Raw genomic sequence first — 27,164 nt, 5'->3', positions numbered from 1 at the left:
TTTAAATCTACTTCTAATCTTTAGTAATATATATTTATTAAAAATAGAATTAAAGAAAAATATAAACATTTAACAATGGATCAAGGAAGAACATAAAACAATATATATTTTCTTCCTTTTTTGTTGCTGATGGTACTGGGATTTCAACTCATGGCCTTGTGCCTATGAGGCAGCATGTCTACCATGTTCCCAGTCCCAGACTTCTTGAAGTAAAATAAACATATATCCATATGATCATTTCACTTTTCCCCCCAGCCTATTTATTTTGCTTGGTGTTTGTGTGTATTTTTTTAACTTTTTTAATGAGGGTATATTCATTGTCTGGGGGAAATTGATTATGACTGTTCTGAATAGGCTTGTGTTGTAATTGGTTAGATTGCCTCATAGTCTCTCCACCTTGAACCCCCCTTCCACTCCATTTCAAGCAAGTGCAGCATATTTCATTGCTCTCTTTCTTATAAGTGTGTGAAGTCCATCCTCCGTATTCCCTTTCCTTAATCTTCTGGTTTTATATAGAAATTGGTGAAAAGACAACCTTGAAGTCTCTGGGAAAATGAAAGACCATGTTCTCTAATACTGATACAATTGAGTGCTTGAAGGTGATTGGTAGATCTGGCGTTTAGTGAATCAGCATGGCAAGTGGACAATAAAAAGGCTAAGATTTGTCAAATCAGTCATTTGAGACTTTCACAGAGGGAGAAGAATTCCTTAGTTACTGGAGGTTTCAATTGGGAAAATTTGGGAATTTTGCTCCTGGAGAAATGGAGGTAGCTCAACTGCACTGGGAAGGTGAATCTCAGTTCAATTCCTTAATAATACAAGTTTGCTACTTTAAATTCTCTTGTTGCTTAAGTCCTGCTGGGTGTTTCAACGTCTAACCCCAAGAATGCCATCTTGGAACATGCAGATGTTAGTAACCATGAGACTCTGAGGCAACTGACAAGACTTCCAGAGAGAAAATTTGTCTGACTTGGAAGCAACCTCATGTAGTTTGTTTTGGGCTGCAGAACAAGGGAAACACCTGCTACATGTATGCAACACTATAGTGTCTAACATGCAGAACCCCTCTTGCCAACTACATGCTGGCCCAGGAGCACTCCAAGACCTGTTGTCAGTCAAAGAACTGTATGATGTACACATTGCAAGCTCAAATGACAAGGGCAGTCCACCACTCTGGGAAGATTATCAGGCCTTTGTGGGCCCTGGTGAGTGGTTTCCATAAATACAAGTGGGGAGATGCCCATGAATTTCTGATTTTCATCTTGGGTGATATGCAGAAATTATGTCTGCCTGGCACAAGGACTTAGATCCTCAGGCTAAGGACAGCACTATTATCCATCAGAAATTTGGAAGCTACTGGAAGTCTTAGATCAAGTGTCCCTGTGCCAAGGCATTTCAGACACCTTTGACCCTTTTCTGGACGTTACCCTGGATATCAGTGTTTCTCAAACTGTCCAAGAATCTTTAGAATGTTTAGAAAAGCCTGAAGAGGTGGATGGGGATGATGCCTACCATGTGTTACTTGTTTAAGAAGAGTGACTGCTACTAAGACATTCACTTTGAAATCTACTACCGTGGTTCTTATCCTTGCACTGAAAAGCTTCCCTGATTTCAGTTGATAAAATAGGTAGTCTCTATACACCCAACGCACAATGTATTGGTATTTGTACCAATATACTCCAGGGACTGAGAAAACCAAAGCATATTGATATGCAGTCTTACATGTATCAACAGAGCATAGAACAACTTGTGTATGTCCTGTAAATCTTGCTGATCCATGCTGGGTTGCTTTGTCACAGTAGGCATTATTTTGTTACTTAAAAACTGGTAATGGGTTCTGGTACAAAATGGATGATGACAAGGTAACTCCCTGTGACATTATTACTGTACTGACTTGGCAACTTTATGATCCCTTTTGTGTCCAGAAGCATGATCTCAAAGGACACAGAGGTGGTTTGTCAGAAGGTGGGGAACAAAGACAGTTGGACACAGCAGACAAGGATATGGGACCACAACAAATAAAAGTCAATAGACAGTCCAACATGAAAGTTTTAGTTATGGGAGCATTTGGAAGATTCAGCAACTAAAGAAATCAACTTAGATCAGTGGAAATTCCTCCAACAGCAAACCTTGCCAAATGCAGAATTCAACATGAGGAAAATAGAATGTACACTGCCTTCCAAAGTAATCATGATTCACCCATAAAAGTTCAGTGGGAGATAAGCAAAAATGTACTGAACAGGAGAATTATCTGCCGATCCAGTGTTATATTTTAGATCCGATATCTTGAAACACTTGCATCTGCTTTGTATGCTCAGATGCCCCAGAGCTAATAAAAGAAACAACCAGCAGTGCAAGAAGTCTCTCCTTGAATTCTCATTATTTCAGTTCATGAATTACCCTTCTTAAGTTGAAGGGGACTAGTGGGCAGGGATAGGGAAGTCAAGAGAGGGCCACGGGATTTGTGAGTAGGATCAAAGTAAATTATATGTGTTTGTGAAAATAACATTTAAAACACATTAACAATTGTGTAATAAAATAGCCCTTTCTGGTTTTATTTTTCATTATTCCTTTCTCATATACTTTGCTTTTCAAACTTTTTCCAGCACTTAATTAGAAAATATACTCTACTAAATGTTGTTTTGTGTATAAATACCTTTGAATGCTTTAATATTGTAAAAAGACAATCTGCAATGAATTCCTTGCATTTGATGAGTTCATTCAAAGTAAGTTGTTTAAATTTTATTAAACTGATTGCAGAGTGCAACAGATATGCATGAAAATTATTTAAGCTCTAACAATTTATTAAGCGTTATGCTGTTTTTATTTTGCAACTTTTTAAAGTTTTTCTATTTTGTTTTTCTTATTAAATACATATTACTAAGTGATAAAGATTGTTGTAAATTTGTATAAAAGCTTAGAATTTATTTACAACCAGTCATAGCACTTCTTACATGAAATTCAGTTGGGACCATCTGAACATCCCATCAGAGCTCTTTCACAGGGCCTACCTCAGGTTTTTCCCCATGAATTCTGGTGCTGGCCTCCGCTGTCCAGATGCAGTGTGAAGGACACAGGCCTGCATGGAGTTCAGTGGTGCTGTCTCTGCAGGGGAGGAGAGCCAGAGCTGTGTGCACAAGGAAAGCCCCATTTATTTTCTAAGGATGACCACAATGCATCATGGACAGACCCTCTGAGCAATGAGGGACTGCAGTGCTGACACCGGAGGAGCTATAGAGCCCATAGCATTGAAGAGTATCCTGCAAGAGCTGCAGAAGCCCAACTCACAAGCAGTAGGGATCTTTTCTCTAATTCTCTCTTTTGATGCAAAATGAAATAAGACAGGATTTTCAAAATCATTAGCATGACATAGTTATGGTATGAGATCATGTTTTCTTCAATCTGGTCACTGTCACCAATGTCCTTCTGGACTCTCACAACAGAACTGGGGCCTGCTGTCTATGATATTTGCACACAGAACCTTTTATATAGCATGAAGACATAAATATCTCATCCCTCTGCTCATGACAACCAGCTCAGACCTCACCCTGAAGGTCTGGTTGAGGGTGCAGCCCAGGATTCCCAGGTGACCCTATTTGTGCTCAGCACTGAACATACACCTCTCCCCATGGAGTGTATGCAGCTCAGCTGTATTTTCTTTGTTACTATTTTAAAAGTAACAAGAGATACTGAGTGTATGAGTGGGCATGAATGAGAGCAAAAGTGGATATGTGTGGCAGTTTATGACCATGATTAATATCTTGTTCTAAAATATAATGTGGGACCAGTTTTGAATTATACCTTTGTCTTAAGTACATGGCAAGTCCTGTATGATGTCTAACAAGGTGCACAATGCCAGAAAATATACTTAAGATTATTTAGTCATTGGGCAATTAAATTACATTATGTATTTAATAAAATTTTTCACAAGTGCTAATTTTATTATTATAGTTGTTATTATAATTTTATTGAAATGGTGCAAGTTGATCCTAAAAGACAAATATTTTCATTACTCAAATATAGTTAATCACCCATATATTTGTAATTTATTTTCCTCAACCATTGTCTGTTTCAAATCAAATAATTTTTATTGTGCAAATTATATTTTAATTACTCTATTATTAACATAATAAAAACCTACTTGTTCTCATCAAGGACATGATATTATACCCTTTTACTGAATATATCTTTTCTATAAGATTTTAATGCACTGATCTCCTTTTAATGATTTACTATGTATCCTATTGAAGTGTTTTGTTAATTATTTATAAATATGTTCAATAATATATTCTCCCAGGAATGAACATTTAATCAATGCAAGAAAATTATTGTTTAATATAATATAATGTACTTAAATCTGAATGCTCATATTTTTCTTGATTTATATGTCCCTGGGGATTTCAAAATCTAGCATGCATCATAGTTCCATGAAAGGTCTGTCTCAACCTGCTTGTGGGCCGCACATCCAAAATTTCTGAAGTAAGTGAGAGTAGGCATGTACAAATTTGCACTTCTAATCACTCCCAGTGAATGCAGAAAAACTTGTAAAACAGTAGATCAAACTTCATACAACTTGTGAACATACTCGTGCACATTTATGTTCTGTTCTGTGAATTTCTTGTTTCATTGCCTTAATTTATCCAACAGTAATAAACATAATAGCCAAGAATTTGATGTGTACTTTTCATTTCAAAAGTGATTTTAGAACTTTATGATTATCCAGAAAAAGATAATGAGCAATAGTTCCAAGGTATATTCCTGAGGTCTATTTCTAATTCAGTCCTTACCTGGATAGCACTTTATTGGAACTACAGCAACATAGGTGACAAAGCCATAGCAAATGGGAACTAATTCAGCACGGAGTTAAATTTATTTCTCACAGGTCAACCAAGTGTGCGAGGGAGCATCACATGGGGTGCACTTCATTTGGAATTCCATGATGCCATGTATGATGTTTAATTTTTATACTGTCCTGCCCGAAAAAGCCTGGAGTTGCTCTTACTTGGTTATGGTGCATACCGTTTTTAGTAAGTATTTGGTTTGATAATATTTGAATGAGAATTTTTGTAACTCCATTCATAAAAAAATTGGCATATAATTTCTTCACTCATAATGTCATGGGAAGACTTTCTGTATTGGAATAAAAAAATCCTGAATAAGCATAAGATAACCAGCTGCCAAAGGAAAAGCAGTCCATGTAGTTTTCATACTTTTCCAGGGGAAAGAAGTAGACGTATCTGGAATTGTAAAATATGAAATTTAACAAGGACTTAAGAATAGCAATCATAAATAGGGAGCAGCAAGGCAGAACATTTCCTGTGCTACAAGGCAGGATGGAGGGACTTCTAGGCTAAGTTAGACAAAAGTGGGCTATGGCCAGATGGAAATGTACCTGCCCTCTCCCAAAAACTATTATAGTGCCCAATGTCAGGTAACCTTGTGGTTGTCAGTGGTTGGCAGAACATGCTTACCTGCTGATCTTAAATCCTTCTTTTGCTGCAGGATTTAGATATTTGCCAGCATCATCTGTTTGGTAACATAGATGTTCTTGTCAATGGATATAACACATTGAAACCTGCCAATGTCATTTTAAGAGGGGGCTGGGGGAAGAGGGAGAGTAACGGAGGTGATGAACCAAATCTTGTTACATTGTTCATAGTATGGAAATATCACAATAAATTCTCCAATGCAAGTATTATGTATGAATAAAAACATTTTTTAAAAGGATAGTCATAATCTTATCAAGCTGGGTCCATCCATTAGAGTATTCAGTTCATTCTGGTAGCATAAAATATTTAGAAGTTGATACCTCATCTTCAGTTTTTGAGATTTTCAGAAAATTTTGAGATGAAGTTGTATCAGTCTTTCTCTAACTATTTGATTTAATTCACTAGTGCAAGCACCTGATCCTTGGTTATCTTTTTGAGAGTTCTTTGACTAGAGGCACAATCTCTTTTCATATTATAGATATTCATATTGCTCTAGAAATGTGAACATTTCATCTGAGTTATCTAATTTGATTGCATATGATTGTTTGAATATTTTTCTATTTCTGTACATCAACAATAACCTCCCCAATCCTATTTCTGGTTTTAGTGACTTAGGTCTCCACTTTTTTCAGTCTACTAAAGTTTTGTCAATTTTCTTGATCTTTTCACACAATCAACTTTTGGTCTCATTGGTTACATTCTGTTGATTTTTCTCCCATGTTGCATTTACATTTATTGTTTCCTTCTTTGTGTTACCTTTCTGTTCAGCTTGATCTTCTTTTTCTTCTTAATTTTTTTAAGATGTGATGATAGGTGATTAATTTGAGATCTTTCCTTTTTATCATAGCCATTTTTAAGTATATATTTTCCTCTCAGCCTAGCCTTCATGATATCCCACAAGCTGCCTATGCTGTTTCCTTTTTCACTTGTCACAGCAAGCACTATTATCTTATGGAGACGTGACTTACTAGTTGTTAATCTGAAACATTCTTGTAGAAATCAGACTATATGGAAAAGAGTGGCATTACCTAATCACATTTTCTGCCATGAGAGTGACTGTCACAGTTGGCAAGTATATAAGAGGACATTGGGCAACTTAGATGAATCTTTGTGAATTTAGAAGCTCCTGTCTTTCCCAGTGATATGATAACCATTCAATCTGTAACTGCAGTGACAATGTCTACAAAGGGAATTGACATAAAACATGAATAATACTGAAAATTTTAAAATGTGCAGAAAGTTGTTAAGAATTAGGCATTTATCATAAATTAGAAATTGATGTGGCAAGACAGGAACATACATATTTAAATGTTAAGATATCCAGCAATTAAGCAGAAGATAAATAAGTTTGAATGCGAGAATGAAGCTAAGATTATGCTGTGCTGGAAACTTGGTCATCTGAGTGTTTCCTGATCAGAATCTGGTTACATTTTATTATGTGATAGACTAATCACTGTCCACTTGAAAAGGGTTTCAAGGACTGAAAATCCACAAAGAATCTGTGCTGCAATGCTCAGCCAGAGCTGTAACAGATACTCACTGTGCATATAGTGAGTATCATATGCTTTCACATTTGCCTGGAGCACATGAACAAAGAAGAGAGAAGAGGACCTCTGCCTTCACAAAACTTGCACTCAAAGAAGAAAGGGTAGGAAGAATGGAAGAGGGAATATTAACTCTTATTGTATGTATGGTTACATCAGGGAAAGAAAGTGTCTAAGAAGAAGGAGTGGGAAAATCAGGTAGAAGAATTTATAGGAAGTCATATTTCAAGGAGAAGGCATTAATTTATAATGCGACTATTCACAAGAATTTTCAAGGACATATGGCTCAGTTTTTAGGCATAAGTGGTGGGATTATACTTGGGCACTAATGGAAGAATTTATGGAAATTGGAGAAGAGACATTGTTCCTGTTTTCACTTAAGGAAGCTCTTTACATTTAGGTTAAATGGTCTTGTGTGAGGACGGAATAATGGCTTTACCTTAAGATTTCTACATTTTCCGTGTTATACATATGGTCAAAATGGCTAAAAGGAGTGAGCATGTGAAGAGCTATAAGGATAATGGACAAACATTAAAAATACTGCTTTGATGCATGTCTACATGCCTTGCTTGTTTTAACATAGGTGACAGGGGCACAGTATTGCATATGGTCACAACTGACAGAGCAAATTTACACCACATGCACATAAATTTGTTGAAGCAACCTCCTCTTGCATTTCATTAGCAAGATCATTAACAGTTTTGCAGATTCCAGATTCTCACACATAGTCTTTCTCCTATAGCAGAATAAAATATAGACATGTGGGAATGTATGTGCTAATATGTCTGGTTGTCTGTTTGTGAATGAGAGAGAGAGAGAGAGAGAGAGAGAGAGATTAGATAATTTAATCTTGGGTCTGAAAGCCTTACACTGGCAAAATTCCCTATTCTTCAGAGCATTCATGCTTTTCCTCAAGAAGTTTCCTTAAGAAGTTTCATTTGTTGGGTGAATGCCAGGCATATTTTGGAGGGGTTTACACAAAATCACTGATTCAAGTAATGACTAGGGGCTTTACACAAAGCACTGATTCAAATAATGACTAGGGGCTTTACACGAAGTCACTGATTCAAGTAATGACTAGGAAATTAATTTTCCTAGTCATACACAAATATGACTCAGGTACACATGGGTTCTGTGACATAGTCACAGTATCATGTGAGATAAATCATCACAGTAGGTAATTACCATGTTTATTCTTCAAGCATTTATTTTTCCATCTCCACATTTTCAATCAATGTTGCAAAAACCTTTATTGAGCAGTCATATTAAAATTCATTTCATGCATATAATCTACTCTTTCTTTGTTTTCATACCATTGATTTCCCTTGCCTAATTTTTTAAATGTCTTTTCTTTTTATTTAGCACAGAATAATTTTGGAAAGATAATATTGTCTTATAGTTCCATACATGCCTACAATGGACTTTATATAAAATTCGCTTCACTCTATTAATCTATCTTATATGTTCCCCCCACTTTTTGACAGTTTTTAATGGGCTTCATCATTCTATTTGCATCTATGCATATAAATAATATCAGTCATATTTACATGAAATCACCCCATCCTTTCACCTCTCCCACCAGCTCTTATAGGTTTTCTCAACCTTTCTTCCTGTATTTATCTTTCCCTTCTACATTTCTATTATTCTTTTAGGTCAAGATTCTGATTTTTAAAAAAATTTTTGATGGTAGTGGGGTTTGAACTCAGTACTTTGTGTTAGCCAGGCCAGTGCTCTACCACTTGAGCCACATCTCCAGGACTAAATTCCCATTTTTTGTTAATTCAATTTTATTAATTGAACAAAAGGGCCATTAAATGTACAAGGGGGTACTACCATGGTTTAACATGCATCTATATGTTGGGCTTTGATCAAAATATCTCCCAATTTTGACAGGTTTTACTGGGTTTCATTATGTTATCTTCATACATTGATATAACATTCTTCAATATTTTTCACCAATCTTCATACTCCTTTTCTTTCTCACCTCCTTGTTATTCCCCCAAACAGTTCCATATTTACATTGATGGTTTTTTTTTTGGCCTGGATTCTGCACATGAGAGAAAATATGCAATACTTGCCCTTTGGAACCTTGTTTATTTCACTTTATATTATGATCTCTATTTCCATCCGTTTCCTGCAAAGTATATAATTTCTACCTTCTTAATGGTTCAATACTACTCCCCTGTGTATTTATACAATATCTTCTTTATCCATGCACCTGTTTTTGGGTGTCTAGACTGATTAGTTATGTTAGTTATTATGAATAGTGCTGCAATACACATGGGTGTGAAAGATCTCTATTGCATCATGATTTAAATTTATTGGCAATATGGCCAAAAGTGGTTATTACTAGATCACATGCAAGTTTTAGGTTTATTTTTCTGAGGAACCTCCATACTGAGTTTCATAGTGACTGTACTAATTTATATTTCCTCCAACAGTATAAATATGTTGTTTTCCCTCAATCTCCTCCTCAGCATCTTGGCCAGCATTTGTTGTCTCACAAACTATTTTCCCTGGCTGGCCTAAAACCATGATTTTTTTATCTCAGCCTCCCAAGTAGCTAGAATTACTGGAGTAAGCCATCAGTGCCTGGCCATTTGTGTTTATGAAGATTGCTATCATGACTTACGTGAGATGGAAACTCAATGTCATTTTAATAACTACTGAGCCATATACCAGTCCAGTGGTGAGAAAAAGTACTTCATCCTTACACTACACTGTCATGCCTGAACACTGAGAATTCTCTAAAGAAAGACTACAGATAATTAAGCTTAGAATGAACAAATTGGACTCAGAAGCACAAATCTCAATGCAGAAACAAAAGAAATATGAAAAAAGACAGCATGGGTCCTCCAAAACTCAACAACTCCACAGTAGCAAAGACAAACCATTGTGAAGTGGATGAAATATCAGACAAGGAATTTAAAAATGGTTCTAACAATGATAACTGAAAGTAAAGATGACACAAAGGTAGTGCAAATAAAGAGCTCAATGATATAAGACAATGCAAAACATCAAAAAGAAATTGAATTAAGTTAGAAATTCTAAAAAAAATTAAGTTAGTATTATGGAAATGAAAAACTCATTGAGTCAAATAAAGAACTCAGTTGATAGACTCTCCAGTACACAATCAAATTGAGAACAGAGAATCAAGGTTAAAAGACAAGGTGTATGTATTGTATCATTCAAATATAGATAAAGAAAAAAAATAACAAATATTGAATGAAACATGCAAGAACTTGGGATCCCACAGAAACCAAGTCTAAGAATTATGAATATACCAAGGGAAGAGACAAGTGAAAGACAGAAAACATTTTCAATGGAGTAATAACAGAAAATTTCCCAAATCTTGGGAGGTAATCATCCAGGTACAGGAAGCTTTTTGACATGCGTGACCAGAAAAAGACTTTCCAAGGCATATTATATTTTAAACATTGTGTATACAGAACAAGGAAAGACTATTGAAAGACACAGGATATAAACACCAATATACACTCAAAAAAGGCAAACCAATTTGAATAATAGTAGATTTCTCAACAGGAACTTTTTTATTCATTTATTCATATGTGCATACATTGTTTAGCTCATTTCTTCCCCCTGCCACCCACCCCGTTCTTCTCCCCCCAATCACCCTCACTTCCAGGCAGAACCTGTTCTGCCCTTTTTTCTAGTTTTGTTGAAGAGAAGACATAAGCAATAATAAGAAAGACAAAACATTTTTGCTAGTTTGAGATAAGGATAGCTATGCAGAGAGATTCCTAGCATTGCTTCCATGCACAAGTATGTTAAAACCCAAGTTGATTCATCTCTACCAGGCCTTTTACTAGTTTCTGATATCCTTCCCAAATTGACCTCTGCTGCTTTAAGTTTTCTGTATTAGCTCCTCTGCAGTGGGGACAACAAATAATTTCAAGTTTTGGGATTCCTACCTATCCCCATACCCCTATATATGCTCTCCCCTTAGTGTATGACCCAAGTCCAACAACATGGCTGCATTTGCTCTACAGCTAAAATCCACATATGAGGGAGAAAATGCAATTTTTGGTCTTCTGAGCCTGACAAACCTCACTCAGAATGATGTTCTCCAGTTCCATCCATTTTCTTAAGAATGATAAGATTTCATTCTTCTTCATGGCTGAGCAAAACTCCATTGTATATAAGTACCACATTTGCTTAATCCATACATCAGTACTGGGGCATCTTAGATGTTTCCATAACTTTGCTATTGTGAATAGCATGGCAATAAACATGGGTGTGTAGGTGCCTCTGGGATAACCTGTATCACATTACTTTGGGTATATCCCCAAAAGTGGGATTGCTGGATCATATGGCAGATCTATGTTTACATATTTAAGAAGCCTCCAAATTTTTACCAGTGTGGTTGCACTAGCTTGCATTCCCATCAGCAGTGTATGAGGGTTCCTTTTTCCCCACATCCTCATCAACACCTGTTGTTGGTGGTGTTTTTGATGATAGCTACTCTAACAGGGGTGAGGTGGAATTTTACTATGCTTTTGATTTGCATTTCCTTTATGGCTAGAGATGTTGAGCATTTTTTCATGTTTTTTGCCCATTTGAATTTCTTCTTTTGAGAAAGTTCTGTTTAGTTCACTTGCCCATTTCTTTATTGGTTCCTTGATTTTGGGAGAGTTTAGTTTTTTAAGTTCCCTGTATATTCTGGTTATCAGTCCTTTGTCTGATATATAGTTGGAAAATATTTTCTCCCACGTTGTGGTTGCTCTCTTCAGTTTAGAGATGATTTCTTTTGTTGTGCAGAAATTTTTAATTTTATGAAGTACCATTTGTCCATCTTTTCTCTTAGTTGCTGAGCTGCTGGGGTTCTATTGAGGAAGTCCTTGCCCATACCTATTAATTCCAGTGTATTTCCTGCTCTTTCCTGTAGTAACTTCAGAGTTTCACATCTGATATTTAGGTCCGTGATCCATTTTGAGTTGATATTAGTACAGGGTGGTGAACATGGATCTAGATTCACTTTTTTGCTGATGGATAACTGCTTTTCCCAGGAATATTTGTTGAAGAGGCTGTCTTTTCTCCATTGTATGTTTTCTGGTGCCGTTGTCAAAAATATGGTGGGCATAGCAGTGTGGATTCATCTCTGGTTCATCTATTCTATTCCACTGGTTTTCCTTCTGTTTTTGTGTCAGTATTGTGCTGTTTTTATTGCTATTGCTTTGTAATATAGTTTGAAATCTGGTATCGTGATACCTCTAGCATTGCTCTTTTTGCTGAGTATTACCTTGGCTACTAGTTATCACTTGTGTATCCAAATGAACTTTAGGGTAGATTTTTCAATCTCTGTGATGAATGTCATTGGGATTTTGATGGGAATTGTGTTAAATATGTAGATTGCTTATGGTATTATACCCTTTTTTGCTATGTTGATTCTACCAACCCATGAGCACAGGAGATCTTTCCACCTTCTGTAGTCTTCCTTGATCTCTTTTTTCAGGGGTTTGTAGCTCTCCTTGTAGAGGTTATTCACATCATTTGTTAAGTTTGCTCCTAGGTATTTGATTTTTTTATGAGGCTATTGTAAATGGAATTATTTCCATATTTTTCTGTTCATTATTGGTGCTTAGAAAAATAATGATTTTTGTAAGTTGATTTTGCATCCTCCCACCTTGCTATAGCTGTTTATTGTGTCTGAGAGATTTTGGGTAGAGTTTTTTGGATCTTTAAGATATAGGATCATGTCATCTGCAAATAGGGATATTTTGACAGCTTTTTACCTACTTATATTATTTTTGTTTCTTCTTCTTGCCTAGTTGTTCTGGCAAGGAATTCCAGTGCTATGTTGAATAGGAGTGGGGATAGTGGGCATCAATGTCTGGTTCCTGATTTACAGGAAATGGTTTCAGTTTTTCTCTATTAAGTACAATTTTGGCTATAGGTTTGCCATATATAGCCTTTACAATATTTAGGTACTGTCCTTCTATTCCTAGTTTTCTTAGAGCTTTTATCATGAAATGGTGTTGAATCTTGTGAAAGGCTTTTTCTGCATCTATTGAGATGATCAAGTTGTTTTTGTATTTGTTTCTGTTAATGTGCTGTATTACATTGATTTGCATATGTTGAATCACCCCTGCATCCCTGGGATGAAGCCAACTTGGTCATGGTGAATGATCATTCTGATGTGCTGTTGGATTCAGTTTGGCATTATTTTATTGAGGATTTTTGCATTGATGTTCATTAAGGAGATCGGCCTATACTTCTCCTTTTTTGATGTGTGTTTTTGGATGCATTTTTTGGTTTTGGGATGAGTTAAATACTGGCTTCATAAAATGAATTAGACAGTGTTCTTTCCCTTTCTATTTCATGGAAAAGTTTAAGGAAAGTTGATATTAGTTCTTTAAAAATCTGATTGAATTCAGCACAGAATCCTTCAAGTCCTGGACTTTATTTTTTGGGAGACTCTATTGCTGCTTCAATTTTATTTTATGTTATAGAACTATTCAGGTGTTTAATGTCCTCTTGGTTCAATTTTGGATGTTTATAAGTATCTAGGAATTTGTCCATTTCTTCAAGATTTTTAAATTAATTAGTATATATGTTCTCAAAGTAATCTCTGGTGCTTTTCTGGATTTCAGTGGTGACTATTGTTATCTCCCCTTTTGCATTTAGGATTTTATTGACTTGGGTTTTTTCTCCTCATTTTAGTTAGGTTTTCCAGGGTTCTGTCAATTTTTTTTATTTTTTCAAAGAACCAGCTTTTTGTTTCATTGATTCTTTGCATTTTTTTTTGTTTTTATTTCATTAATTTCGGTCATTATTTTTATTATTTCCCTCCTTCTATTTGTTTTAGGATTTGCTTGTTCTTGTTTTTCCAAGAGTTTGATATGTACCATTAGGTCACTGATTTGAGATCTTTCTGTCATTTTGATACATGCACTCATGGCTATAAACTTTCCTCTTAGGACTGCCTTTGCTCTTTCCCATAGGTACTTTTAGGTCATGTTTTCATTTTCATTAACTTCCAGTAATCTTTTAATTTCCTCTTTTATTTCATCAATGACCCATTGATCATTGAGCAATGTATTATTCAGCTTCCAATTGTTTGCATGTTTTCTACTATTGTTTTTATTGTTGATTTCTAGTTTTAATGCATTGTGATCATATAGAAAGTATGGGATTATTTCTATTTTCTTATATTTTCTGAGGCTTGCTTTGTGCCCTAAGATATGGTCAGTTTTTGAGAAGGTTCCATGCACTGCTGAGAAGGATATGTATTGTGCAGAAGTTGGATGAAATATTCTGTAGCTTCAGCTTGGTCCATTTGGTATATGGTGTGATTTAGTTCTAGAATTTCTTTATTGAATTTTGTTTGTATTACATACCTATTGGTGATAGGGAGGTATTACAGTCTCCTACTACCACTGTATTTGACTCTATATATGCTTTTAGGTCCTTCAAAGTATGTTTGAGGGAATTGGGTGCACTGATGTTCGGTACAAGTAGGTTGATAATTCTTATTTCCTTTTGGTGTATTTCACCTTTTATTAGTATGGAGTGCCCTTCTTTATCTCATTTGACCAATGTAAGTTTGAGGTCTCATTTGTCCGAAGTAAGTATTGCTACTCCTGCCTGCTTTTAGGGGATATTGGATTGGTAAATCTTCTTCCAGCCTTTCACCCTAAGCCAGTGCTTGTTTCTGTCAATGAGATGGGTCTCCTTTCAAAAAACAGATTGTTGGATCTTACTTTTAAATCCAGTTTGGCAAATGGTGTCTTTTGATGGGGGACTTAAGCCAGTTAACCTTCAGTGATAGTATTCATAAGTATGTGGTGATTCTTGTCATGTAAGGTTTTTGTTGTTGTTTAAGGGTTTGATTGTGTGCAGTTGAATTAACAATATTTTCTGATTCCTTGTCTTTTCTTCTCCTGTGGTTTGGTAATGCCTTCCCTTTCATGGTTTTGTTTGCTTTCACTTTTTGTGTGCAGAATTCCTTGAACAATCTTTTGTAGTGGTGGCTTGGTGGTCATTATTTGTTTTAGTTTCTGCTTATTGTGGAAGACTTTTATTGCTCCATTTATACTGAATGACAGTTTTGCTGTGTAGAGTATACTAGGGTTGAAGTTATTTTCATTCACTGACCAGAATACCTCATTCCATCCTCTTTTTGCTTTTAAGGTTTGTGTTGAGCTATCTGCTGTGATTTTGCAGTGTTTACCTTTGTATATTTATTGTTTTAATCTCTCTGACAGTCTTCAACATTCTTTCTCTATTCTCTCTGCTTGTTTAAATGATAATACATCCTGGGGTAGTTCTATTTTGGTCAAGTCTGTTTGGTGTCCTGGAGGCTTCCTGTATCTGAATGGGCATAGCTTTCTGTTGATTTGGATAATTTTCTGTTATTATTTGTTGAATATATTATGAATCCCTTTTGCTTGCACATCTTCTACATCTTTAATGCCCATGATTCTCAAGTTTGTCTTTTGATGGAGTCAGTGAGTTCTTGCATATTCCTTTCACAGGTCTTGAGTTGTTTGACTTATAGCTCTTTAATTTTTCATTCAATTTCCACTTCAACTTCCTGTTCTGAGATTCTGTTCTGCTTGTCTTCTGGAGTTGTCTTCCACTTTGTTTTGTATTTCTATTTCATTTTTTTTTCCTGAGGTTGTCCAGATCATGGGTCGCTTTCTCTTTAATATTGTCAATTTTCACCTTTAATTCATTTATTTCTCTATTTCTAGTGTTCTCTGTTTCACTTTGGTTTTTGTTTGTGCTTCTGTGAGTTCGTTCATTTGTTTCTGTGTCTTTTTGTATTCTTTATTTTTGGTGTCTTGGAATTTCTTGAGTGCCTCTTGTACATTTTGGTTGACCATGTCTGGTAACATCTCCATTAAATTCTTAGGGATTACTTGCAGGATTTCTTTTTTCACGGTGTTCTTTTGGGCTTCATTGGGTTCATATGCATTGTTTATTTTTGTTTTGTTGTAGTTTGGAACTGGGTATCTGTTTTCTTCATTTCCCTCTGAATCCTGCATTAATTTATTTTTAGGGGGAGAATGTTTTCCATCCTTTTATTGTCTTCCTATCACTCCACTTGGTACAGTGTAACTATGTTCTTAATAGGTTATTGGTGGTTTCAGTCACCTGTTTTCTTTCCCTTGGTTTAATTTTGTTTTGTGTGTGTGTTGGGTTTTTAGGTTAGTGTATGTATGCTATTTCTGTCCCTGGTCTGTATGTAATTTAGTAATACCTAACTCAAAGAGCCACACTTGGCAGAAATAAAGCACCAAGAAGAATCAAAACTTTGACACCCTCAACCCCCAGCCCATACAAAGCATCTACATGCTACATTACACTAAGAAAGCAGGAAGACACCCATAATGCCAGATGCTGGCTCCAAACCCACTTGGGAGACATCTGGCAGACCAACAGGTGAGCACCGAGTATTCACACGGTATTCCCACAGCCACCCCTGGGATAAATCTACATAGCCCTGTGGACAGATTGACCTCCCATCCTGCAAACGAACAAAAAAAACCCCAAAAAACTGAACAATGAACTGAACAAGGAACTGAAAACAAACATGCAGCAGAGGGGGTGGTGTGCTGTAAGCACACCAAGGAAGGGGGGAGTGGCAAGTAGCTGATCTCTGTGCAAACTTTCTGTAAACAAAAGCTTGAAAGGCAGAAGGGCCAAAAATGGGCATGTGATAAGCCAATGTTTGAAATGGGTCAGTTAGCAGTCCACAAAGCTCATCTCCTGAGCCAGTGAGCAACATCCAAAGTCAAATGACACTGCAAAATTGAAAAACAATCAGCAAACCATCACAACTTGGTGACAGCAGGGGACTAGTTGATGGATTGGTGGCCCAGAGAAAGAAACAGGCCCCCAGTAAGCCCACACAGTGAAAACCCAACTGCAAAGCAGGGCAGCTGATGGGCCACAGAGCTGATCTACAGAACTAGAGAACAAGCCACACCTCACTGAGGGAGGAGCTGACTAAGCAGCTGCCACTGAAAGACAGAAAAAAAAACTGGCAAGACTCCCCAATCACCTGGCAAGATTAAGACAAAGCCTCTGCTTAAATATCAACACCAAGACTGGATTCTGAAGGAGTAATACCAGAACCGGTAAGACTGAAATTCTATTGTTCCTGAACCAGGTAATTTTGTACATTTGTTTGTTTGTTTGTTTTATTTATTGTTTGTCCACGTGTGTTTGCCCATCTCTCCCTGTTGATTTCTTTCCTTTTTCCTTTTTTTTTGTTTGGTTTTGTTTTGTCTCAACAGGAACTTTTACAACAAAAAAGGAACTGCCAATTTTGTTTACTGTATACAGCTAGGCTACCATTCACATTTGAAGAACAAATAACTACTTTCCATGATAATTGAAGCAGAAGAAATTCATGACCAGTAAGTCGGGGTTACAGAAGATACTTGAAGGAATCCTACATAGAGAAGAGGAAGATAAATGTAATTATAAAAATACAGAAAGAATAAATATCACTAGATGCATAGATAAGCAAATGAATAGTAAGAAAGGTTCAAACAGTACAAAATCACCAAAACGGCAAGAATTAATGCATACCTTTCATAATAATTGAGTGTTAGTTGTCCCAAAACTCCCATAAAAAACACACAGACTCTTTTTGCATCCAAGAAGTGTACATCACTGCAAAGGCAAACTCTGTCTTAGCATGAAAGTGGAGCCTGAAAGCAAGCAGAAGTATCTATACAAAGAGTTGATAAAGGACAATTCAAACAGAATTTTTTCATACATGATAAGGAAGGTCACTTCATATTGAAAAAGGGCTTAATCAGGATGTTATAACAAATGTAAATGATGTTACAACAAACATCAGTACCCGAATTTCATAACACAAACATGACTGGAAATAAAACACAGGTGGACTCCAAACACAATAATAGTGCATGATTCAATACTCCCACTCATGAACCATGAAGCTCAGAATTAAAAGAAACTGTAGATCAAATATATCTAATTGACATACACAGAATATTGCAGCCAATAGCTACATAATGTACATTCTTATCAGCATCTCATAGAATTTTCTCCAATGTAGATCATATTTAAGCCATAAAGCAAGTCTTAGCACATAAAATAAAATTTAAAAGCTTTCTGTATTTTATCATGCCACAACACAATGAAAGTAGAAATTAAAAACAAGAGAAATTAGAGAAAATATTCAAACACAGAGATACTGAAAAAACCATGAATCAGTGCTTCATCAAAGGAATAGGTGGGATTATAAAAAATTCCTAGAATTAATTGAAAATGAAAATAAAACTTGCCAGAACGTTTGGGATATAGAGTCCTAAGAAGAAAATTTGTAGGTGCTGTTTACATTTTAAAAAATCTGAGAGATTTCCAGTAAAAAACTGTAAGCTCTTAGAAAAACAAGGAAAAAAGTAAACTCAAAAGCAGCAAGTAAAAAGAAATAATAAAGGCCAAGAAAGAAATTAATTACATTAAGTCTTTAAAACAATAACAAAGAGTCAATGAAACTAAGAGTACATTGTTTGAAAAGATAAACAAGATTGATAAATGCTAACAAAATAAAGCAAAGAAATGATGAGAAAGGAAACATCACAAGAAATACCAATGAAATTCACTAGGGAATACTTTGAAAATTTACATTTTAATAAGCTGGAAAATCTAGAAGAAATGAAAAAAATTGTAGATATATGACTCACAAAAAAATGAATCAATGAGATACAAACTACACTTTCAATTCAACACCAAAAAATAACATTGAAGCAGTAACAGTTTCTCTGCAAAAAAGTTCTCATAATAGGGTGATTTCACTGTTGAATTCTATTAGAATTTAAAGAGGAAATATCATCAATGCTTTTCAAAATAAACCATAAAAAGAAAGGGAAGGAATACCCTTTCCAAATATTACATAAACTAGAAAGGAATACTACCCAATTAATTTTATGCAGCCAGAATTACATGTATACCAGAAAAGAACACTGCAAAGAAAGAAAATTACAGTTCAATTTCCTTGGAGAAAATAGACATCGAAATTCTCAATAAAATATTTACAACTTAAATTCCATATTTTATTACAAAGTTCATATACCATGACCAATACAGGATTGCTCAATATACACAAATAATAAATAAATAATAACTAAATACATCACGTAACACAACAAAGGATAAAAAACCCATGATCATCTCAACAGATTCAGAAAGTGCCATGACAAAAATCCAACATTCTTTCATGATAAAATCCCTGAATAAACTAGGAATGGAAAAAATGTACCTTAATATAATGAAAGTTACATACAACTAACATATAGCTAACATTGTACTAAATTGAGGAAAACTAAAAGCATTTCCTATAAGGACAAGTCCAAGCAAAGGTGGATATTCTGTCCATTATTATTTAATAGAGTAGTTAATGAATTCTTAGCCAGATCAACAGGGCAAGAGAAAGAAATAAATGAATAAAAGCAGAGGGGGAAGAAATCAAATTGTACTTATTTGCAGTTGATATGATTCCCAAGGAATGCAAGTCAACATATAATTGAGATACATGCATACCCATGTTGAATCAGCACTATTCACAATAGCCAAGCTATGAAATCATCTTGTATGTCCATCAACTGATAATGGATAAATAAAATATGGTCTATATACACAACAGAATATCATTCAGTTATAAAGAAGAATTAAGTTATATATTTTGCAGGAAAATGCATGGAATTAGAGATAATCATGTAAAGCAAAATTAACCAGATTGAAAATGACAAAGATTGCATGTTCTCTGTCATAAGCAGAATCTAGAGCATAGAACAAACAATATGTAAAATAAAGACCGTTTAGAGCTAGTACACAGAGGAAGATGGGAGGATATAAGAGTGGGTGTATGGGTGGATGAATAGGATCAAACACCTTATATACATGTACAAAAAATAATGAAACCCCTTATGAATTGTTTTCATTTTTAAGTTTTTGCACTTCTATTTGGTCAATATGATACTATTCTAACTGGACATTTTAAAGACAAGTAGTAGAGTTTAATTTGGTAAAGAGATTCAAAAATTGGGCACTGCTCAGAAGCACATCAATTCAGCAAGACTTCTGTTTGCCAGGTGGTCTGAAAAGCCTTCAAGGACAGAGGATGGGAAATGAAGCACAGAGAACAGAGGAACGAACAGAGAAAGCTGGATTGGTTCATGCCTACTGGTTTATTATATGAATGTGATTTGGACAACTGAATGTTGGACACTGACTGATACTCAGTTGCTGTGATTAGTTGGGAGTCAGCTTTTTGTTACAAGGCAAATCCTAAACTAGTTTTCAGTTTGTTAATGTACAGAAGTTAGGTAAAATGCAGTTTTGTATGCAAGAATTCATGTATGTAAGAATAAAGCCCTCTCAGAGCAACATCTCTTTTATTTAATATTAATTACTTTTCATATAAACAAAAATGAAACATATGTTTGGCACCTTTTGTCTTCCAATCTTTGTAACCATCCTAGTTCATATAGAATTAATCCTGAGGGAGCAATAGTCAAGGGTTGTGACTCTTAGAACTAAGAGTCCTTAGGCAGAGGGAGGATACTGCAGATTTCACTACTGGAGAAGATGACTGGGGCTCTGCTCTGCCCCTGAAGACCACAGATCTGCCAGAGGTAGTCAAACCATCCCAGCTCCAACACATGACTTCACAATCTCGACTTCAAGTTATAAGTTAGAGTTTTATCTTTTTAGGCAGTCTGGTCATTGTCTGTTTTTATATTCTGTAATATAGACAGACTCCTTGGGAAGTCATAGAAGCCTTAATTTTGCACTTAGTCATTCTTCCTGAGAATCCAAACACCATCTGCTAGCCCTTCATGGATTCCTTCTCTGCTGCTGACGAGAGGAGCATCCCTTCCCTCCAACCTGTCCCTCTGTAGATCCTCATAACTCAGTTAAAGTTTCTCCTACTTTTTGACAGGAAAAGTGCTTTAAGGATAAATTCAACTCCCTAAGGAGACATGGTCATCACAGTGTTCGATGACACAATCATCTTGCCACTGGGAGGATGACTTCTGAGAATATGAAACCTACTTCTTGGCTTGCTTAATCCCTTCTACCTGTAAGAGGACTCTCCCAGACACAGAATCCACCTCCTGAAACCAGAGTCAGAGGCACAGGTGAGTTCCTTTATTTCAGGCCCACAGTCTTCAGAGAATAGGACTGTCTCCAGGAAGCTGGGTGAAGTTGCTGTTTGAATCTGTCTTCTTTCAGGAGGACTATCTGGCACAGACTGAATTCCCACTGTGGAGAGGATTTTCCTTGAGAACTGAGTGGTATGTGGGTGGAGGAAGCCTACAGGTGAGAGGTCACTTGTTTCATGCACTCTGCATTTTTGGAGCTCTTTGCCAAGAGAGAGATTGTGGGTTCACTTCTAGCAAGGACAGGTTCTGGTGGCTAAAATGCTTTGTGACTGTGTTTCAGAATTCTCTTGTTCTCCCTTTTCCATTGTGGCACCTCTGACTCTATTCAGTACAAAGATGTAATCTTTCCCTTGACTTAGTGAGAAAGTTTAATCTCTCCCTTGACTTAGTGGGCCATGAGAGCCATTTCTACAGACTTGAGATTCACTGACCAGACTGTGCACATTGGCATCGCTTACTGTGGTTTCCAAGGGAGACAACAATTTTCTTTTATTTAATAGAAATTACTGTGCCCAGGGACATAGTGAGGGGCTATTTTTCTTCTTATTGGTAAGGAGCAGTTAGGAAGAGTTTATTTCAAATTTATGGGCACGAGAACCAGAAAATCACACATAGGCAGTTTCGAATTTAAAATTATCCTAATGAGTGTGCTATGGGTTCAGTAAATATATCATCATGTAGAACGAACTCAAAACCCATCTCCTCTCTTTCAGTTTCCACCAAATAGAAACAAACTTTTCACCTAGGTTGCTCTTTGGACTTTTCTAGAGTTCAGACATCTGGAGTTGTCAATTTTTCATTGTCTCATCAGCAGGCAGGTGATTATATTATGTATTTGTATAAGCATAAGATATACATATATATATAAATATACATATTATTGTGTTCTTAGCCCCACTTTCTCAAACAGATGTGATATTATTCAGTATCCTCCACATATCAAAACTTTGTAGACATTAATGATTAATAATTAGTAATTTTATGGTCATTTTATTTCTCAGTACATTAATATTGATCTATTTTGATATTTGCATTTTATGCATACAGGATTTTTAGGAAGTCACAGGAATTAAATATATAGGAAAAATTAATCTAAAATAGAATTAAAGGAAAAATGTCTAGATAAGAAACTTAGCACATAAATTAAGATATGGGGTGTGAAGAAGCGAATTGACAGTCTTTCATATAAACTGATGGTTAAAATTTTCTTTGTTACTAGACTGTCTGGATTCTGAGAAGACTCTCTCTTTTATCAGTGGTGGGAACTGGACAGCATTTAGTGCTTCTTTACACAAGGACATGCATCTGTACCCATTCTGACAGAACTTCTCAAACAGGTATATTTTGAAATTTAAATCAATCACTTTTGTCTAGAACATTCTGAGAACTCTGGCACCTGATATGTCTTATAGTGTTTTCCATTCTCAACGGAAATGCTTCTGTTAATATCTGTCTATGACTCAAACAAGTGAGGAAAGTTCTTATTTAAAAGACATATTTTATTGCTATCTGTGAATGGAAGTAAGTTAATTTACTTTATGTGGCATAAAGGTAGTAATCCTTCATGTCTATCAAAGATTCTCTGAAATGGAGTGACATCCAAAAGAAGGTAACAGAATGGCCTCCAGAGACTTGACCATGGGAATCATCTTCCTTTCCCAGACTGGACTTGGAATCCTGGGGAACTCTGCCTTCCTTTACCACTTGCTCCTGACTGACTTCACTGGGAACAGGATGAAACCTACAGATCTGATTTTTAAACGCCTGACCTTGGCCAACTTCATGGTTCTTCTCTTTAAAGGAATACCTCAGAAAATGGCAGCCTTTAGTCTGACTTATTTCCTGGATAATGTTGCTTGTAAACTTGTTTTTTATTTCTACAGAGTTGCCAGAGGGGTTTCCTTTGGTTCTGCTTCACTCTTGAGTATCTTTCAGGCCATCACCATCAGCCCAAGTAATTCTAGATCGGTATGTTTCAAGGTCAGAGCCCAAAAGATAATCAGTCCCTCTCTGGTCTTTGCTGTGCCTTACACATGCTGGCCAATGTCCTCATTCCCTTGAATGTCACTGACACATGGAGTGGAAGAAATCTTACTTGGATGAAAGATTTGGGATACTGTGCTGTTGTAGATTCTAAGACACTGACTGGTATAGTGTACTTGTTCCTGTTGGCCTCCACTAATGTCATGTGCTTGGCACTCATGCTGTAGTTCCATGATGTTTATCCTGTTCAGGCACAAGCAGAGGGTCCAACACATTCACAGGTCTTTGTCTCTTAGGTCATCCCCTGAGACCAGAGCCACGCAAAACATCCTTATCCTGGTGAGCAGCTTTGTGCTTTTTTGTGCAACATCTGTCATCTTAACAATGTATTTGTCTGCCACTGATGAAGCCACTAGGTGACTGGCTGCCACCAGTGTAGCCATGGCTTCAAGTTTCTCAGCCTTCTGCCCCTTTCTGCTCCTCATCTACTATACCCCTGTTTCTAGGCTCTGCTCTACTTGCTGTTATCCTGTGCCAAATTGTTCTAGCATAGACAGAGAACAGTAAAATTTATAGGTTCTGCACATGTACATTTCATTTTTTTCAATTCAACCCTATTATGCATCATTTCCTGAACATGAGACTTTACCTTATGCACACATTATCTACAGGCTCTCTCCCATATGATTTCTAATATAGTCTGGAATCCAGGTGAAACTCAATGCATGATGCAAATGTTAATATAATTTCTGCCAGTGGCCCCATGGAGAACATTTCTGTAGTAGTGAAATTTAAGCCTTGGGGATTTATGGATTGTTGTGATTATTTTGAACTTCTATGAGGACTGAATTTTCAATCACAGGTCTCATCTGTTGACAAAGGTTTATGAGTATAGATCTGTTAATAGATCCTCATCTTAAAGGGGGAAACAAGTGCCAAGGCCATTCAGCAAATAGGACCATGTTCAGAAAATAAAATTGAGTTGGAGTGGGCTGAGAGGGAAGCCTTGAGTTGTGCAAGTTTTGGATGGTACAGGATATTTGGAGTCAGATCAGCATTTTGGTTCCTAAAATCCTAAAGATTATGACCAATATTGAAAGGATATAATGTGTGATGTAATAATATAATTTGGTTATATTTATATAAAGTTTCAGGTAAAAACCTGAATCAGAACTGAAACAGAGACATTATGCAAAAGATCAATTAGTAGAAGTTGTTAGAATATTTAGGACCAGCTACTTACAGAGAAAAAAATATTTAGGAAGCACTGAATAATGGATTAAACAAAGATGAGTATGGAGTTTGAGAAACAGACATGTGGGTTCACTGGAATGTTGGCCAGTTTGAAGGTAGGCATGATGAAATTTCAAATGAACAGGAGAATAAGTAAATCTAAAATGAATTGGAATGTTTCTACCTTGTAGGAATATGCCTTATATGGAATTATGAGATATTTCCATGTCTATATATATATGTAACATAATTTGCCTGGAAAAGTCATGAATTTAACATATAAGTAGTGAGGTGTGAATCTTGCAAAAAGCTTTAGGCAGAAAACATCATATTTTAAATGAGAAAAGAGCAAATATTTTCTTAATTAGGCATTTAAAGGTATATTCAGATTCACTTGATAAATGTAAGTGAACAATTAGCATATTAGATCCTGTTATGCTTTCAATGTGAAAGATCCACCACATGATCCTGTGTCCAATACTTGGTCATATGCTGGTAGTACTATTTTCAGATGTTCTGTACTTTTTAGGAGGTGGGGCATAGCTGGAGGTAGTTGGTTACTGGGAGCATGACTTTGAAGGTTATCCCTTATACCTATTTCCTTCTCTGTCAATATTTCCAGTCTGGCATGAGATTAAGAACCTACTCTGTCTCATAGTTTTATCACCTTTATATTCTGCCCTGGCAGATGGGGTCAACCATTGACTGAACCATCTGAAACCGTGAGCAAAGATAAATTTTTCCTCTTCTAAATTGTTCACTCAGATATTTTGTCCACACCTACTAAAAAGAAATTAATACAGAAGAAATTCAGGTCCCATTTAAAATGTGTTAGCAGAACACTCATGTTTATTTCAGCACTATTCACAATAGCCAAGCTGTGGAAACAGCCAAGATGCCCCACTACTGATGGATGGATTAAGAAAATGTGGTATTAATACACAATGGAATTTTATCCAGCCACAAAGAAGAATGAAAGTTTGTCATTCACAAGTAAATGGATAGAACTGGAGAACATCATCTTAAGCAAAGTTAGACAGGTGCAGAAGTCCAAAAGTCATGTGTTCTCTCTCATAAGCAGATTATGGACCTAAAACAAATGCAGTAATGTAATTATATTATATTATATTAGTGTGTGACATGGGTCACACACTAAGGGGGAGAACACACATGGGAGGAATAGGGAAAGGGAAGGAAACCAAAAATTTTAATGTGGTTAATGTGCTCACTGTAGAGGAGCAAATATAGTAATCTTCATGTAGCAGAGGCCACCATGGGAAGAGGACTAGGAAATAGTGAAGAAGTCTGGTATAGATGAACCAATGTGCATTGTAATACACATGCACAGGGAAGTAACAGTAGGAATCTCTCTGTATAGCTATCTTTATCTCATCTAGCAAAATTTTATGTCTTTCTTATTATCTCATGTTTTTCCTTAACAAAATCAGAGAACAAGATGGGGGAACAAGTTCTGCCTGGAAGCAGTGCGGGGAGGAGGTGGCCCAAAAGGTATACACATATGAGTAAATGTAAAAATGATAAAATAAAAAATTTCTGGTGTTTTTTAAAAAAGTATATCCACAATAAATATTTGTTGAATAAATGAAGCTATAACCTGGCAACCCATCTAATCTTTCCATTCCTGATGTCATATTACATAAACCACTAAGTCCCAGGAATAATTACAGTGTCAACACTACCATCAAGAGTCTTGCTATTTAAATGTGAAGCATATTCTATAATCTTGTGTTTCAATTCTGTAGGCCAAAACTGTCGAATGGCCTAAGTTTATAAATAAAGCTTTATTTGAACAGTGAAAAACTATGTTAGCAGAGTCTTAGAAAATTGCCTGTGTGTCAGATAACGCACTAAATACCCCTTAATACCATTCAATAGATACTGCACAGAATATCTTCTAATTACACTGGAAAACTATACATAATAGTAGAAAATTTTAAAGCATTATTTAAAGGAAATATTTTCATGGTAAATATGATGGTGATGTTTAATGACATCAAATTATATATTATGTTCATTTTGATAAAATGCAGACAAAACTAGCTATGAGCTAACTAGCTAGAGTAGAATGAAATTAGAAAAAAAAATCCATATCTTAAATTTCCAGTTTAATACAGGAAAAACCAACTATATATACAAATAAGAGAACAAAAAGGACATAAATCGTTTGGTAACAATGAACTCTTGACAGAATACACAATATAAACTTTGCAGTGGCTGCTAAAATTAGGATTTGGCAGAAGTGACTAGAATTTTGCAATATTAACTTGAAGATTTAAAAGGTCATTGTTAAGAATGAGTAGAGAGTAGTCATACACACAATATGTGTTTTTCTTTTTGTTACACATATTATTAGTTCGCCACTGTGAGATTCCTTGAATAGAGTTTCAGAGCCATTTGATAAATGAATAGAAAGGTAATCTCTCTCTCTGTAAGTAAGTATAGAAGAGGAAAGAAGACATTTTAAAAACAAGCCAAATGCTTGATTGTGCCATAATTGCAGACAGAAGTGCAGTGCAATCTGTAGGAGCAAAGCAAAATGTAGTTATGTTTGGGGAACAGACTGAATGTTCTATGGGTTCCAAAATCTGCTCAAATATTTGGAATTTCTATCAGTAGCAATTTCAAACCTGTGTCTTCCCTCGGTGGGTGTTACCATGAGGTAACAGTTCCTTCCTTCCTTCTCATGACACAGTCCTATAATTTAATGTACTATTCAGAAAGGCAGA

The 27,164-nt window shown here is 35.8% G+C and overlaps 1 protein-coding gene and 1 pseudogene across 1 annotated transcript; both read left to right on the top strand.

Annotated features, from left to right (window-relative positions):
• LOC141418137 (ral guanine nucleotide dissociation stimulator-like) overlaps positions 1 to 27,164 on the top strand; it is a 502,720-nt pseudogene that overhangs the window by 329,120 nt on the left and 146,436 nt on the right.
• On the top strand, positions 22,819 to 23,604 carry LOC141416858 (vomeronasal type-1 receptor 4-like). The gene is made up of 2 exons (XM_074054573.1): positions 22,819 to 23,169; positions 23,356 to 23,604. Exons 1-2 carry the CDS (start codon positions 22,819 to 22,821, stop codon positions 23,602 to 23,604), a joined length of 600 nt encoding a protein of 199 aa, XP_073910674.1.

This window comes from Castor canadensis, chromosome 2 (assembly GCF_047511655.1).
Source record: "Castor canadensis chromosome 2, mCasCan1.hap1v2, whole genome shotgun sequence".
NCBI lineage: Eukaryota > Metazoa > Chordata > Mammalia > Rodentia > Castoridae > Castor > Castor canadensis.
This window is presented reverse-complemented; position numbering and strand designations above follow the sequence as displayed.

Coding starts and splice junctions, on each gene's coding strand:
- LOC141416858 (XM_074054573.1), top strand. CDS start 22,819: ATGGCCTCCAGAGACTTGACCATGGGAATCATCTTCCTTTCCCAGACT. Junction 23,170..23,355: donor GCCCAAGTAATTCTAGATCG/GTATGTTTCAAG, acceptor TGACTGGTATAG/TGTACTTGTTCCTGTTGGCC.